The 11,029-nt window shown below is 56.1% G+C and overlaps 1 protein-coding gene across 1 annotated transcript; it reads left to right on the forward strand.

Annotated features, from left to right (window-relative positions):
* Positions 1 to 304: 304 nt before the first annotated feature.
* Positions 305 to 10,924, forward strand: TGME49_313900 (non-specific serine/threonine protein kinase; the record flags this gene model as incomplete). Its single annotated transcript, XM_018782798.1, has 2 exons — positions 305 to 925; positions 1,340 to 10,924. The coding sequence occupies 2 exons, from the start codon at positions 305 to 307 to the stop codon at positions 10,922 to 10,924; spliced, it is 10,206 nt and encodes a 3,401-aa protein (XP_018635395.1).
* Positions 10,925 to 11,029: the final 105 nt, after the last annotated feature.

Raw genomic sequence — 11,029 nt, forward strand, 5'->3', positions numbered from 1 at the left:
CACTTCCCACGATGCTAACCTTTTAGATTTCCTCTGTCTGTGAAAGCACCATTCTTCACGACTTGTGTAAGCAGGTAGATCGACAATGCGGGAGTGTCATCCTCAGCCGGCTGAAAATGTCCACCAAGTCTCGCGTCGTTTGACATTCGGCGCTGCCGCTGTCGTTCGAGGACTGTGGCATGCGAATCGTGTCGCCTAGTTGAGTCGGTTTCTATTTGCTGCACCCCTGGACGATCCGTACACATGTGCGTCGTCTCGCCTTCCCTCCGTGTCACTCTCGCCGTTGTTTCCTTCTCTCGCAGCGATGGAAGTTCCACAGTCACCATATGTGGGGACCTACCCCCCTCCCGAGCCGCCTGTCTGGACTGGAGACAAGAACATGAAGTCCCACTTTTCCCCGTCCACTTTTGCTCCTTCAATGCCCCTGCCCGGGACGCGTCTGTCTGCGTCTTCTCGCCCCGACTGTTGCGGACAAGAGCCTTTTTCTTCGACTGCCCGTCCGTCGCCGGACCCTCCTCCGTCGCCTAACCCTGTCGGGGGTCTTCCTCCCCCTGGGGTCCATCAGCGCCGTCGCTCGCCGTCCTGCTCCGCGCCGTCTATGTGCCACAGCGCCTGTTCACCTCCTGTATCCGCGTCTGCTGCGTCTCCCTGCAACTCGCTTTCGGGTGTATCGGCTTCTCACGCACAAGACTGTTGCCTGCCTCCCAGTGTCACTTGGATTCAGCGCCTCCCCACTGCGGCTCCTCCACCCTTTCAGAACTTCGGTTCACCGGGGTTCGGCTCATCCGGCTTCGGTTCTCCTGGACCCCCGCGAGAGCCCCCGTGGTGGTTCGGCGGAGACGATGGATACGATGGAGGTGGAGGGGACGAGGCTCTGCGGACTCTGCAGCTTGGCCTCCAAGCTGAGACGTCGAGCGTTCTATGGGTAGGAAAGAGGAAAGGAACAGCCGTGCAGTGCTGTGGGCTCTTTCTTAAACACCCGGGGGAGTTTCTGCTTCAAAAAAACCTTTGCCGCCGTTCTATTGGTGCTGAACAGGACAATACGACAACACGCAGCGAAGGCATCAGTCGTTTTCGCAGTGTCTGTTCAGTTTGGGTCTCAGTTTTCCAAAGGGAAATGCCCAGGAACTGTCGACCGCATTCACTGTTGACATGTACCGCATTCGTGCTTGCTCGTCTGTGTCGCCCCTTAACCTAACACGGGGACGCCCCAGCTCGAAATACTGAAAGTAAATGCGGCATGACGCTCAACAGAGTTCGCCATTGGTTGTCAATGGTCGCCGTGACATGCGGGGACCAGGGAATCTGTTTTTCTGTGATTTTTATGTTTTGTGCGCAGCGGTATCACCTGGTGCATGCAATGTGTCGGGGTCTCGAAAATTCAAAGGGAGACGTGTACGGTTCTCCACAGATACTTTCGAATCCTGCTGCGGGGCCTGGAGGCGGGCGTTGGGGTGAAGAGAGACTGAACGGTTCCGCCTTTCTGTCTTCTCGACTTGACTCTCCTCCGCACTCTCGCCAGTCGCGACAACGCGAGACTTGCATAGGGAGGCTCCAGTCAAAGCCACCCCACAAAGGCTCTTTCTCTGCTTTCCCTGTCTCCGCGTCCTCCCCCAAGGCCTCTCCAGGCGGGCACAGGGACGGAACCGAGTTCTATTCGCAGACTACATTCGACGCCTCACAGTCATCTGTGCAAGCGCTCCGCCGAGGTGAGGACCATCATCGTCGCATCGCTGAAACGAGGCCTTCATTGCATGTGAGTGCCACTGCTCGTGCGCCTTCGGTGTCTTTATCATATTCCCCGATTCCTGAAACATGTGATCGTGCTGCCACACGAAGACCTCTGCCGCCGGGTCCCTACGCGGAAGCTGTCGGCCTCACGGCTCAGCGTTTTGGGCGAGAAAACGGGGGCGCCGGGGTCGCTTCTCTCACCCAAGTCGGTGCCTCAATTGCCACGGTCCCGGCTCTGTCAGAGATCCCTTCTGCCTCCAGCTTCTCCGCGTGTGCCTCCTGTACTGGGCCGCCGTGCCGAGGGGAAGTGAGAGCAGGGTCTGCGGGCGGTAGAGGCGAGGACTCAGTTTCGTGGGAAGAATCTTCTTCGTTGAAAAAGGCCGAGAGGGTCGCGGAGGCGGAGGGGAGTCTTTCCTTCTTTACGACTCGGGCGCCGACGACGCCAGTAGCCGGAAAATATTCCATGCCTACGAGCCGGGGAAGCAATGCATCACTGGACGCAGGCAGAGAGAAGGGGCGGCAGCGGGACGGAGACGATAATAGAGGAAGAGAGAAGGAGAAGGCGAGAGAAGAAAAGGGTGAAGTGAACCCCCGGCTTGAGTTGCAGTGGCTAGACGGAGACAATGTCCGATGGTTCAATGAAGAGCTCGCCCGGAAGCTGCGCCAGTACCGAGAGAAGCAGCTGCATGCAGCCGCGAACAAAATTCAGGATGCTTGGAGAAATTCGGCGAGGAGACAGCGCGAGAGAGAAAACGAACTCGCTGTCATTGCCGACAAACTGCGGAAACTGAAAGGAGAGGCAGACGGAAGAGCGTCCGGAAAGGGACAGGAGACTTGCAGCGGCCACAGAGACAGGAGGAAAAGCCACAACGAACGTGAGAGTGAGACGTCTAGCGAGAGAGAGAGAGGGAGGGAGAAGCTGGTACGCAGAGAGAGAGAGATAGAGAAGTTGAGCAGGAGCGAAAGTGAGAGAGGTATGCGGAGTAGGAGGAAGCGAGAGGGAGAGAAGTTACGAAGACACACAGAGAGAGAGGCATCGACAGAGTGGGGGGAAGAGAGAGAGAATTCGAAAAAGAGAGAAAAGGAGAGAAAGAAGCAGCTGAGGAGCGAAAGTGAGATGGATGCGTTGAGCAGAAGGGAAAGAGAGGGAGGGCAATTGAGAAGGAGAGGAAGAGAGAGAAAGGAGGTAGGGGAAAGAAGAGAAGAGAAAGACCTGGAAACAGAGGAACGGTCGCGAAAGACCAGGCGAGAAAGAGGTCGAGAAGGAGAGGAACGTCGGCGGATACTATCGCCCGAGCGTGCAGCTCGAACTATCGAGGCTGCGTTTCGGGGGTTTCGCGTTCGGCGAACGGTGGCGCATGTTACGGAAGAAGGGAGACGAAGAATGCCGCAACAGAGAGGAGGCGACGCAGAAGGAAACCTGGAGGCCTTTTCGTTTTCTCAACTAAAGCATCTCGACGAACTGACGCAGACGCTTCTTCCTCTCGAACTGAAAGTCCTCGCAGAAGCCTCGTTCAGACAACCGTCAGGAATGGACGGACGGAACGGCGGACGCCGGGGAGACAAAGAAGAGAGAGAAGGCCCTTCGCGAAGAAGGCTTGCGAGAGGGGCGGCAAGAGACAGGAGAAGAGAACTTCGTGCCCAGGCAATCCTCGCCGCAGAAGTATCCACTTTGACTGCACGAGCGCTGGAGCTGAGGACGCAGGCAGAACAACACAGAGGCTTCCGTCTACCTTCTCCAGCCGCGTCTGAGCGCCAGGAGCGAGAAGGACGAAGACCAACGAGCACGGCCTATGCGCGTGCGAATTTTGGAAAAGGAGAAGAAACAAAAAGAGAAAGAGGGAAAGATAGCTCCTCTGTTCCTTTCTCCGGGTCTTCTTCGTCTCCTATCTCGTCCCCGTTCTCGCGGCCCCCTTCGCTCTGCAGCGACGGCGGGGAGCCGAGGGGAGCAAGGAGAAGAGAGAGTCGAGAGAAGCACAACATGAGAGACAGACAGGGAGGAAAGCGACGAAGACATGCGACTGGAACACCTGAGGGTCACAGGAGGAGAGGAGATGAAGAAAGCGACGAGAGTGAGGAGAAGAAAGAGAAGAAGAAAGATAAGAAGAAAGATGAGAGAGATAAGAAGAGAGACAAGAAGGAGGAACATACGAAGGAACAGGTGCGTCGAGGGTTGGTTGATCTTGTGGTCGAAGCCAGAGCGCAGATGCGGGAGGAGAAAAAACGTTCAGGACGGGTGGAGGACGAGGAAGAGAGCGAAGACATAAAGAAGAATTTCAGACGGAGAGGAATGCGAGACTCCAGTGACTCATACGAAGGAAAGAAACGACGATGTCATTCTCGCAGTCGCAGACGCTCTGCGTGTAGAAGACAAGTGTATGGAAAGAGTGAAGAAACGGAGGAGGTACAAAGGCGGGGGAGGCACTTGAGGAGGCGAGAAGATCAGGAAGAAGAGTCCCGGGCACCTTGGGGACAGGGGCGAGTTACAGGGTACCCGCAAGCCTGGATGGATCGTTCTATTTCAGAGGGGGCAATTGCTGGAGGCGGCGTCTACTTTCCACCTACGGTGTGGAGGCCATCAAGCAGTCATGAGCCTCCCGCCTTCGCGTTCCATCCTCTAATCACCCTCCCTTCGTACTTGCCTCGGTCCCCCTATGCTGAACCGATCCCTATATGCGCCAACCGACAGACCCACAATGTGACTCTGTCTCTGTCTTCTGCATCTCCGTCTTTTTCGTCGACTTCTTCTCCCCGTTCTCTCGTGTCCTTCGTCTCTTCCAAGTCCACGTTCACGAGGGAAGAAAGAAGAACGAAGGAAGTAGATATCGAGGATCTGGACGAGGCGTCGGAGGGTTCGGAGCCCCTGGGCGGACCTCCCGCGGCAGCCACGATTCGAGCAGCGGCTGCTGCTGTGCGCCACCTCGGGCCATTCTCTGGATCTATTGCCGTCGAGGCTCCTGAGTCTCCAGAAGAGAGACGCTGGTCCTCTTTCTCGCCTGCGGCTAGGAACGTCTCCCTTCAAACGCGGCCTGAAAAACTCCAGGGCGAGGAGCACACGAAGGCGTGCCTGGAGGCCGAGACGACACAGGGGACAGCTGATGAATCGGTGCTGGGCGCGGCCGAGAGAGCAAGGCAAGAGAAAGTCATGCTGGAGAAAGAGCGCGAAGAGGCCGAAACGAGGGTGAAGCAGCTGAAGAAACATCTAGGCGAAGAACTCGCAAGACAAGAAGAAAGCCGACGACGGAGTCTCCTCCGCATGTCTGCGTCTCCGTGGCGGCTCTCCCGAAAAAGCTCTCTTGCCTCACTCTCGCCTAGTCGGTGTGTGTCCCTCGACGTCGCAGAAAAACGACACCCAGACACGGCAGACCAAAAGGAACTTGTGGAGAGAAGGGTGCTCGGAGAGGCGGACCGTTTCACAGACACGGATCGAAAGACGGGAGGAGCCGCGGGGACGCAGGAGGTATCGATGGGGCTGCCTTCCTCGAGTCTGGAATGCGAAGCACAGGAAAAAGAAGAGGAGTGTCGAAGAAGAGAGGCAGCAAGACTGCTGGCGGAAGAGAGAGTCAAGGCTGCGACAGGGCAGGCTCAGTTGACGCTGGGGGAGAGAGAAGAAGAACGACGAACAAAGAGCCTCGAGGACCGGAGAAGAAGAACGCTCTTGTCGGCTTCGGTTTCGCCTCGGGCCGATGCTGGTCTCGTCCAGATTCGGATCACCAAAGCACCTTCCCGGGTCAATGGAGTCTCTGCCCACCCTTGTGGCCGCCCCCCTCACCCGCATTCGCCTACCTCGGCTTCTTTCATCCCACCCTCTGCGTGCCCGCTGGCGTCTACCTCGCAGTCGTCTGTGCGTCCTCGTCTTTTCTCCGGCTCTCCAGCAGCTTCTGTCCGTGACAAGGACGAGGCTCACACGCGGGGAATAACCGAAGACACCTCCCTGATGAAACTCGGCGAGAAGGCAGACAGAAAGAAAGAAGGATACGAAGCGTCGGCAGTGCCTGCTCCAACGCAAGCGCCTCCTTCGTCTCTGGGACCAAACGAGAAGAAGGGAGAAGAAGAAGAACAGAATCTTCAGACACGTCCTGAGATAGGCTCGAGCCCCCCTATGCTCTCTGCAAACGTTTCACATGTTGAATCCGAGGGTCCTGAAAATGGAGCAATTTCGGTGACCGGAAAAAGCAGGCAACAGCCTGTGCATGCAGCAAATCTCAGGCTGCCTGTGCTCCCGCCTTCCGTCATGCGACCTCGTCGAACCAGCGGGTCTGGAACGCCCGAAAGCCGGTCGGTGTCGCCTCCTCAGGCGGCAGTTCGCGGGGTCCCTCAGGGTCAAGATGCGTCGAAAAAAGAGAGAAACGAAGGAGACCGAGACCAGCATCAAGGGGGGAAGCCACTGGAAGGAGGAAGGACAACAGAAGGACAACACAGTGCGTCAGACAAGGAGATCTTCTTCACTCCTTCTCCGAGTCCAGAAGGAGTCTTGTCACCGTCCTCCCCATCCCTTCTGACTCCTTTTCCTACGCGTGAGCACGCAGGAAAGCCGCCCTTGCCCATTGCTCTCTCCTCGACATCTTCGTCCTCGATCTTCGCCTCCTCTGTCCCCTGGTCGGCTGCGGGGCAGGCCGGCGATCAAGGTCGAGGAGCTGCGGGAGCAGGCGAGGGAGAGACTGAAGATCGAGGGCCGAACGAAGAATTAGAAGGGAAGAAATACACAAAGACAGAAGAAGAGCCGAACGGGGACAAGCAAGGACCGTCTGAGGGGGGACGCACGTCGTCTCAGACGGAAACCTCTCGGGTGACACGGCCTCTTCCTTTCCTCTCCGTTCAAGATGAAGGCGGCAGAGAGGAACGAGGCCGTTTGCTGTCTACATCGAAAGAAAGACGGAGCCACTCGCGGCCCGCTTCGTCGCCTTTGTCCCCTCTCGCTTCGCCGCGGCCTCTGTCGTCTCAGGCAGTCAAAGGCCTTCGTGCAAAGCCCAGGGGCGCTCCCAGTTCAGCGCACTCACAAGAAGAAGGCGTGGAAAACATGGCGCATGCTGACAGTGTCTCTTCACTAGACGGAAGTGGAGAAGGCAACGAGAAGCGGGCCTCAGAGAAGAGAAGAAAGAATGAGCAAGCAGACACTTTCGAGGGGTCTACAACTCCGGTGAGAGAGGAGAAGGTTCTGGAAAAAAGTGAGAGCAGGGAAGTTAGAATAGAGGAAGCCAAGGCCGACAAAGCCAGCGAAAGCGGCAAACCAGAGAACACGGGGGCTTCTTCAGGTGCTTCAAATGCCACGGTTTCCTCCCCGCTCGCGTCGCCGTGGACTCAGTCGCCATCCCCTGTTGCTTCGCCCTCTCACCATGCATGCACCGGGGGAACCCCGCCAGTGGACTCAGCTTCTCAGGCCTCCCCGTCCATCTTTGGGACTTTCTCTCTTCGGAGGGAAGCGGTGTCAGAAACCGGCGCAAAACCGACAAGAATAAAAAGGAGTCAGGCGACGCCGCGATCGCCGCTCGTATCTCCTCGCCCCCTCTCCTCTTTGCGCGAAGTCCGAGCGAAGACGCCTGCGGCCCTCACACCCTCGACAGACGGGACGATGCAGCGAGAAGCGCCAAAGCAAAGCGACGAGCTAGTAGAACAACGAGGCAAGCCTATGGGCGCAGAGGGTTGGCAGCCGACGCAGGACGATGAAGGAAACAAAGAAACGGAGGAAAGACTGAAGCAGCAGGAAGAAGAGAGGACGACAACGAAGGCAGAAGAAGAGCGGAAGATGCAGGAAGAAGAAGAGAGGAAGAAAAAGAAGGAAGAGGAAGAGAGGAAGAAAAAGAAGGAAGAAGAAGAGCGGAAGAAAAAGAAGGAAGAGGAAGAGAGGAAGAAAAAGAAGGAAGAGGAAGAGAGGAAGAAAAAGAAGGAAGAAGAAGAGCGGAAGAAGCAGGAAGAGGAAGAGAGGAAGAAAAAGAAGGAAGAGGAAGAGAGGAAGAAAAAGAAGGAAGAGGAAGAGAGGAAGAAAAAGAGGGAAGAAGAAGAGCGGAAGAAGCAGGAAGAGGAAGAGAGGAAGAAAAAGAAGGAAGAGGAAGAGAGGAAGAAAAAGAAGGAAGAGGAAGAGAGGAAGAAAAAGAAGGAAGAAGAAGAGCGGAAGAAAAAGAAGGAAGAGGAAGAGAGGAAGAAAAAGAAGGAAGAAGAAGAGCGGAAGAAGCAGGAAGAGGAAGAGCGGAAGAAGCAGGAAGAGGAAGAGAGGAAGAAAAAGAAGGAAGAGGAAGAGAGGAAGAAAAAGAAGGAAGAAGAAGAGAGGCAGAAAAGGAAGCAAGAAGAGAGGCAGAAAAAGAAGGAAGAAGAAGAGCGGAAGAAGAAGGAAGAAGAAGAGCGGAAGAAAAAGAAGGAAGAAGAAGAGCGGAAGAAAAAGAAGGAAGAAGAAGAGAGGACGAAGAAGGAAGAAGAAGAGAGGACGAAGAAGGAAGAAGAAGAGAGGAAGAAGCAGGAAGAAGAAGAGCGGAAGAAGAAGGAAGAAGAAGAGCGGAAGAAGAAGGAAGAAGAAGCGCGAAAGAAGCAGGAAGGAGGAAAGAGACAAACGGACGAGGAACACGGAGAGAAAAAAGCAGAAAGCAGCATCGGGTTCGACTCGGGATCTCGAGGAGAAAAGAGTCGCGCCGCGACTAATAGGATAGGGAGTGAAGAGAGTCCAAAGGAGGCAAGGAAGGAAGAGAGCAGTCGAAGCATAGTTCACAAAGATCGGGATGGGGCGATAAAGAAAGGCGAACAGATATCGAAGGAAGGCGAACTGATTGATCTTAAGGAACATCTTCAAACACACGAAGAACATGGGCCTCGAAAAGAAGATTTAGACCATCGGGCAGTGCGCAGAAAACTGCGCGATCACCAGCAGGCACAAGAGCAGCAGGCTCTCCTTCAGCAACAGGCGAGGAGTGAGAGCCTTTTGCGACGTCTCCGGGCTGCTGTGAAAATTCAGAGAGCCTGGCGTAGGCATCGAAAGCGAGTCTTCCGCAAGAAGACACAGGAGAAGAAGGCGCTGAGCGCAGATGCCTTGAGAAAACAAGAAGAAAAGAGACTGGAAGATGAGCGGAGGGAGAGAGAAAGGAGACACCAGGACCTTCGTCAGCGTATGGCGTTGCTGGCTGAGGCGCGGCGGAGAGAAGAAGAGGGTGAGGCCGGAGAGAGGAGACTGAGTGACGAAGAGGGCGAAGACGTTTTTTCGGCTGGACGGAAGCCTGAGATACTTGAGGAAGAAGCAAGAAGGTCAGGAATTCGAATCTTTGAGCCTATTGTGCAGGAAGGCGGAGGCGTATCGCAGCGGACAGTGACGCTCTACGACCGCTCCACAGGAACGAATGAAATTGCAAAACGCAGGCAGGCGAGAGCAGCAGAGCCACGCCCACAGCTGCGAGCAGACCCTCAGGCGTCTAGGAGAGTTGACAAAGAGTGTGTAAGTATTCAAAGCGACGGACGGTCACGGGACGACGATGCAAGGTCCGTTCATGCCATTTCTAGGAAGGCTTCGAGGAGAGAGAAGAGAGGGTCGGTGACAAGCGAAGAAGGAGAGCAGGGGGGCGGGTCGAGACTGCAAGAAATCAGCGACAGCCCGAGAGAAGAAGGCGCTTCGTCGGCAGGAGAATCCACTGACGAACTACCCCGCATTGTCCTTCACATGCCGAGCCGCCGGTTAAGCTCCTCTTCCGAGAATATCTCGAGTGGGGACGAAGCGGCGAGCCAGGACGTGAGCGACGACGAAGGCAGAGAGGGATTAAGAAGATCTGCGGCTCAGCCGCGCCCGGAGCAAGAGGATGATATCCGGCGGCGCATACGCCGAATGCTGCGTGAGGCCCTGGATGAGAAAATGCGGAAGAGTGCTGACTCGGGCGTCCTGATCGGAGATGGCATTGGTGTCGTGAGCCACATGAAGCGACACTCTGATGCCTTTGGGGGGTCGCCGCATCTGTATGCAGTTCCCCGGGACATCGTAAGTGAGGCCTGCAGGGACATACACCCCGAGCCCGCCGGGAGGCTTCGTATTGGTTCTGAGCGTCGTTTTCTGGAGGACGGAGACGCCCGGGAAAGAGGAGATAGAGACAAGGGACGTGACAGTCCTAAGGCGCCGACCACCGCCTCACCGCGCTCCCCCAGAATCCCCAGTGCGGACAGTTTGGCCAGACATACCTATTTTTTTCAACAGCGCCGACCGTCAGTTGAAGGCCCTGTGGAAGAAGTAGGAAGGGGCTGGTCGACGACGCAAGAGGCAAGTTCATCGAGAGGCTCGTCAACTGCGGTACCCTTCGACCCAGCTCCTGTGACGTCTTCAAGAGAAGTGATATCTCCCGCGTCTGCCGCGTACAGCTCTTCGATTAGCTGGAGTAGGAACTGCGTTGCTCCACGAGGGTCAGTCTCGTCACACACAACCCTACAGCAAAGAGAAGCCAAAAACCGAAGCAAAATGTCGTGGCTCGCGCCCCCTTCGGACAGCCGCTCCGACGAAACCGACTCTGAAGAAGGTTTCGTCTTCGTCGAAAAGCAACCAGCATATCGGGAAACCGTCACTGGGTCCTCGCTGGCGCTCGCCACGAGAGCAGAACCTAGGGAGGCTGCACCGCAACCTGGGAGTCAAGCAACACCAAGACTCGCTCCGTCACGCAGCGCTGTTCCGAGTCTGGAAGACAGACGTGACGAGAGACTTCCTCCTGAGCGGCACTCGTTCGTAGGTTTCAAGGAACAAGAGAGCAGAAGAGGCTTAACAGAGAAGGAGACTTTCAGTGAACAGACGCGAACGGATACCCCGTTGGGAGAGACGGGCAAAAACGAGTCCGGGCCTCCGAGGTCGGGCGTGCAAGACCCGATCAAAACTGTGGGTGAAATCTTTCATTGTCTCCATGATCGTGATAGGGACTGTCTTCTCGGACAGCTGGGATACCCCTCTCAGGCAAGTGGGCTTTTCGCACACACTGACAAGCCTGATCACGTGGCGCCTGTCGTGAAGCCACCGCGGTGTCGGCCGTCATCAGAATGTCCTTCCGAACCTAACTCCGTTCCGCTGTTATCTCCGCGTGAGGAGAGACTCGAAGGGTCGCCGAGGCGGCTGTCCGACCCTCGCATCCCTGCATTGTTACTGCCGGAGGATGTAGTGATAGGCCCGACAGGCCATCGTCGCAGCGATTTCACTAGACGATTGTCGCAAGACAACAAACGCGAGGCGGATGCAGGCACATAAATTTAAGGGATTCTGTGGAACAAGCCATTGGTGGAAGCGTGGAGATGAAACCCCCGGACAAACGCTAAGGCCTCACGAACGGATTGCTGTAAAAGACAGGAGAGA

Source organism: Toxoplasma gondii, chromosome XI, assembly GCF_000006565.2.
Source record: "Toxoplasma gondii ME49 chromosome XI, whole genome shotgun sequence".
NCBI classification, from domain to species: domain Eukaryota; phylum Apicomplexa; class Conoidasida; order Eucoccidiorida; family Sarcocystidae; genus Toxoplasma; species Toxoplasma gondii.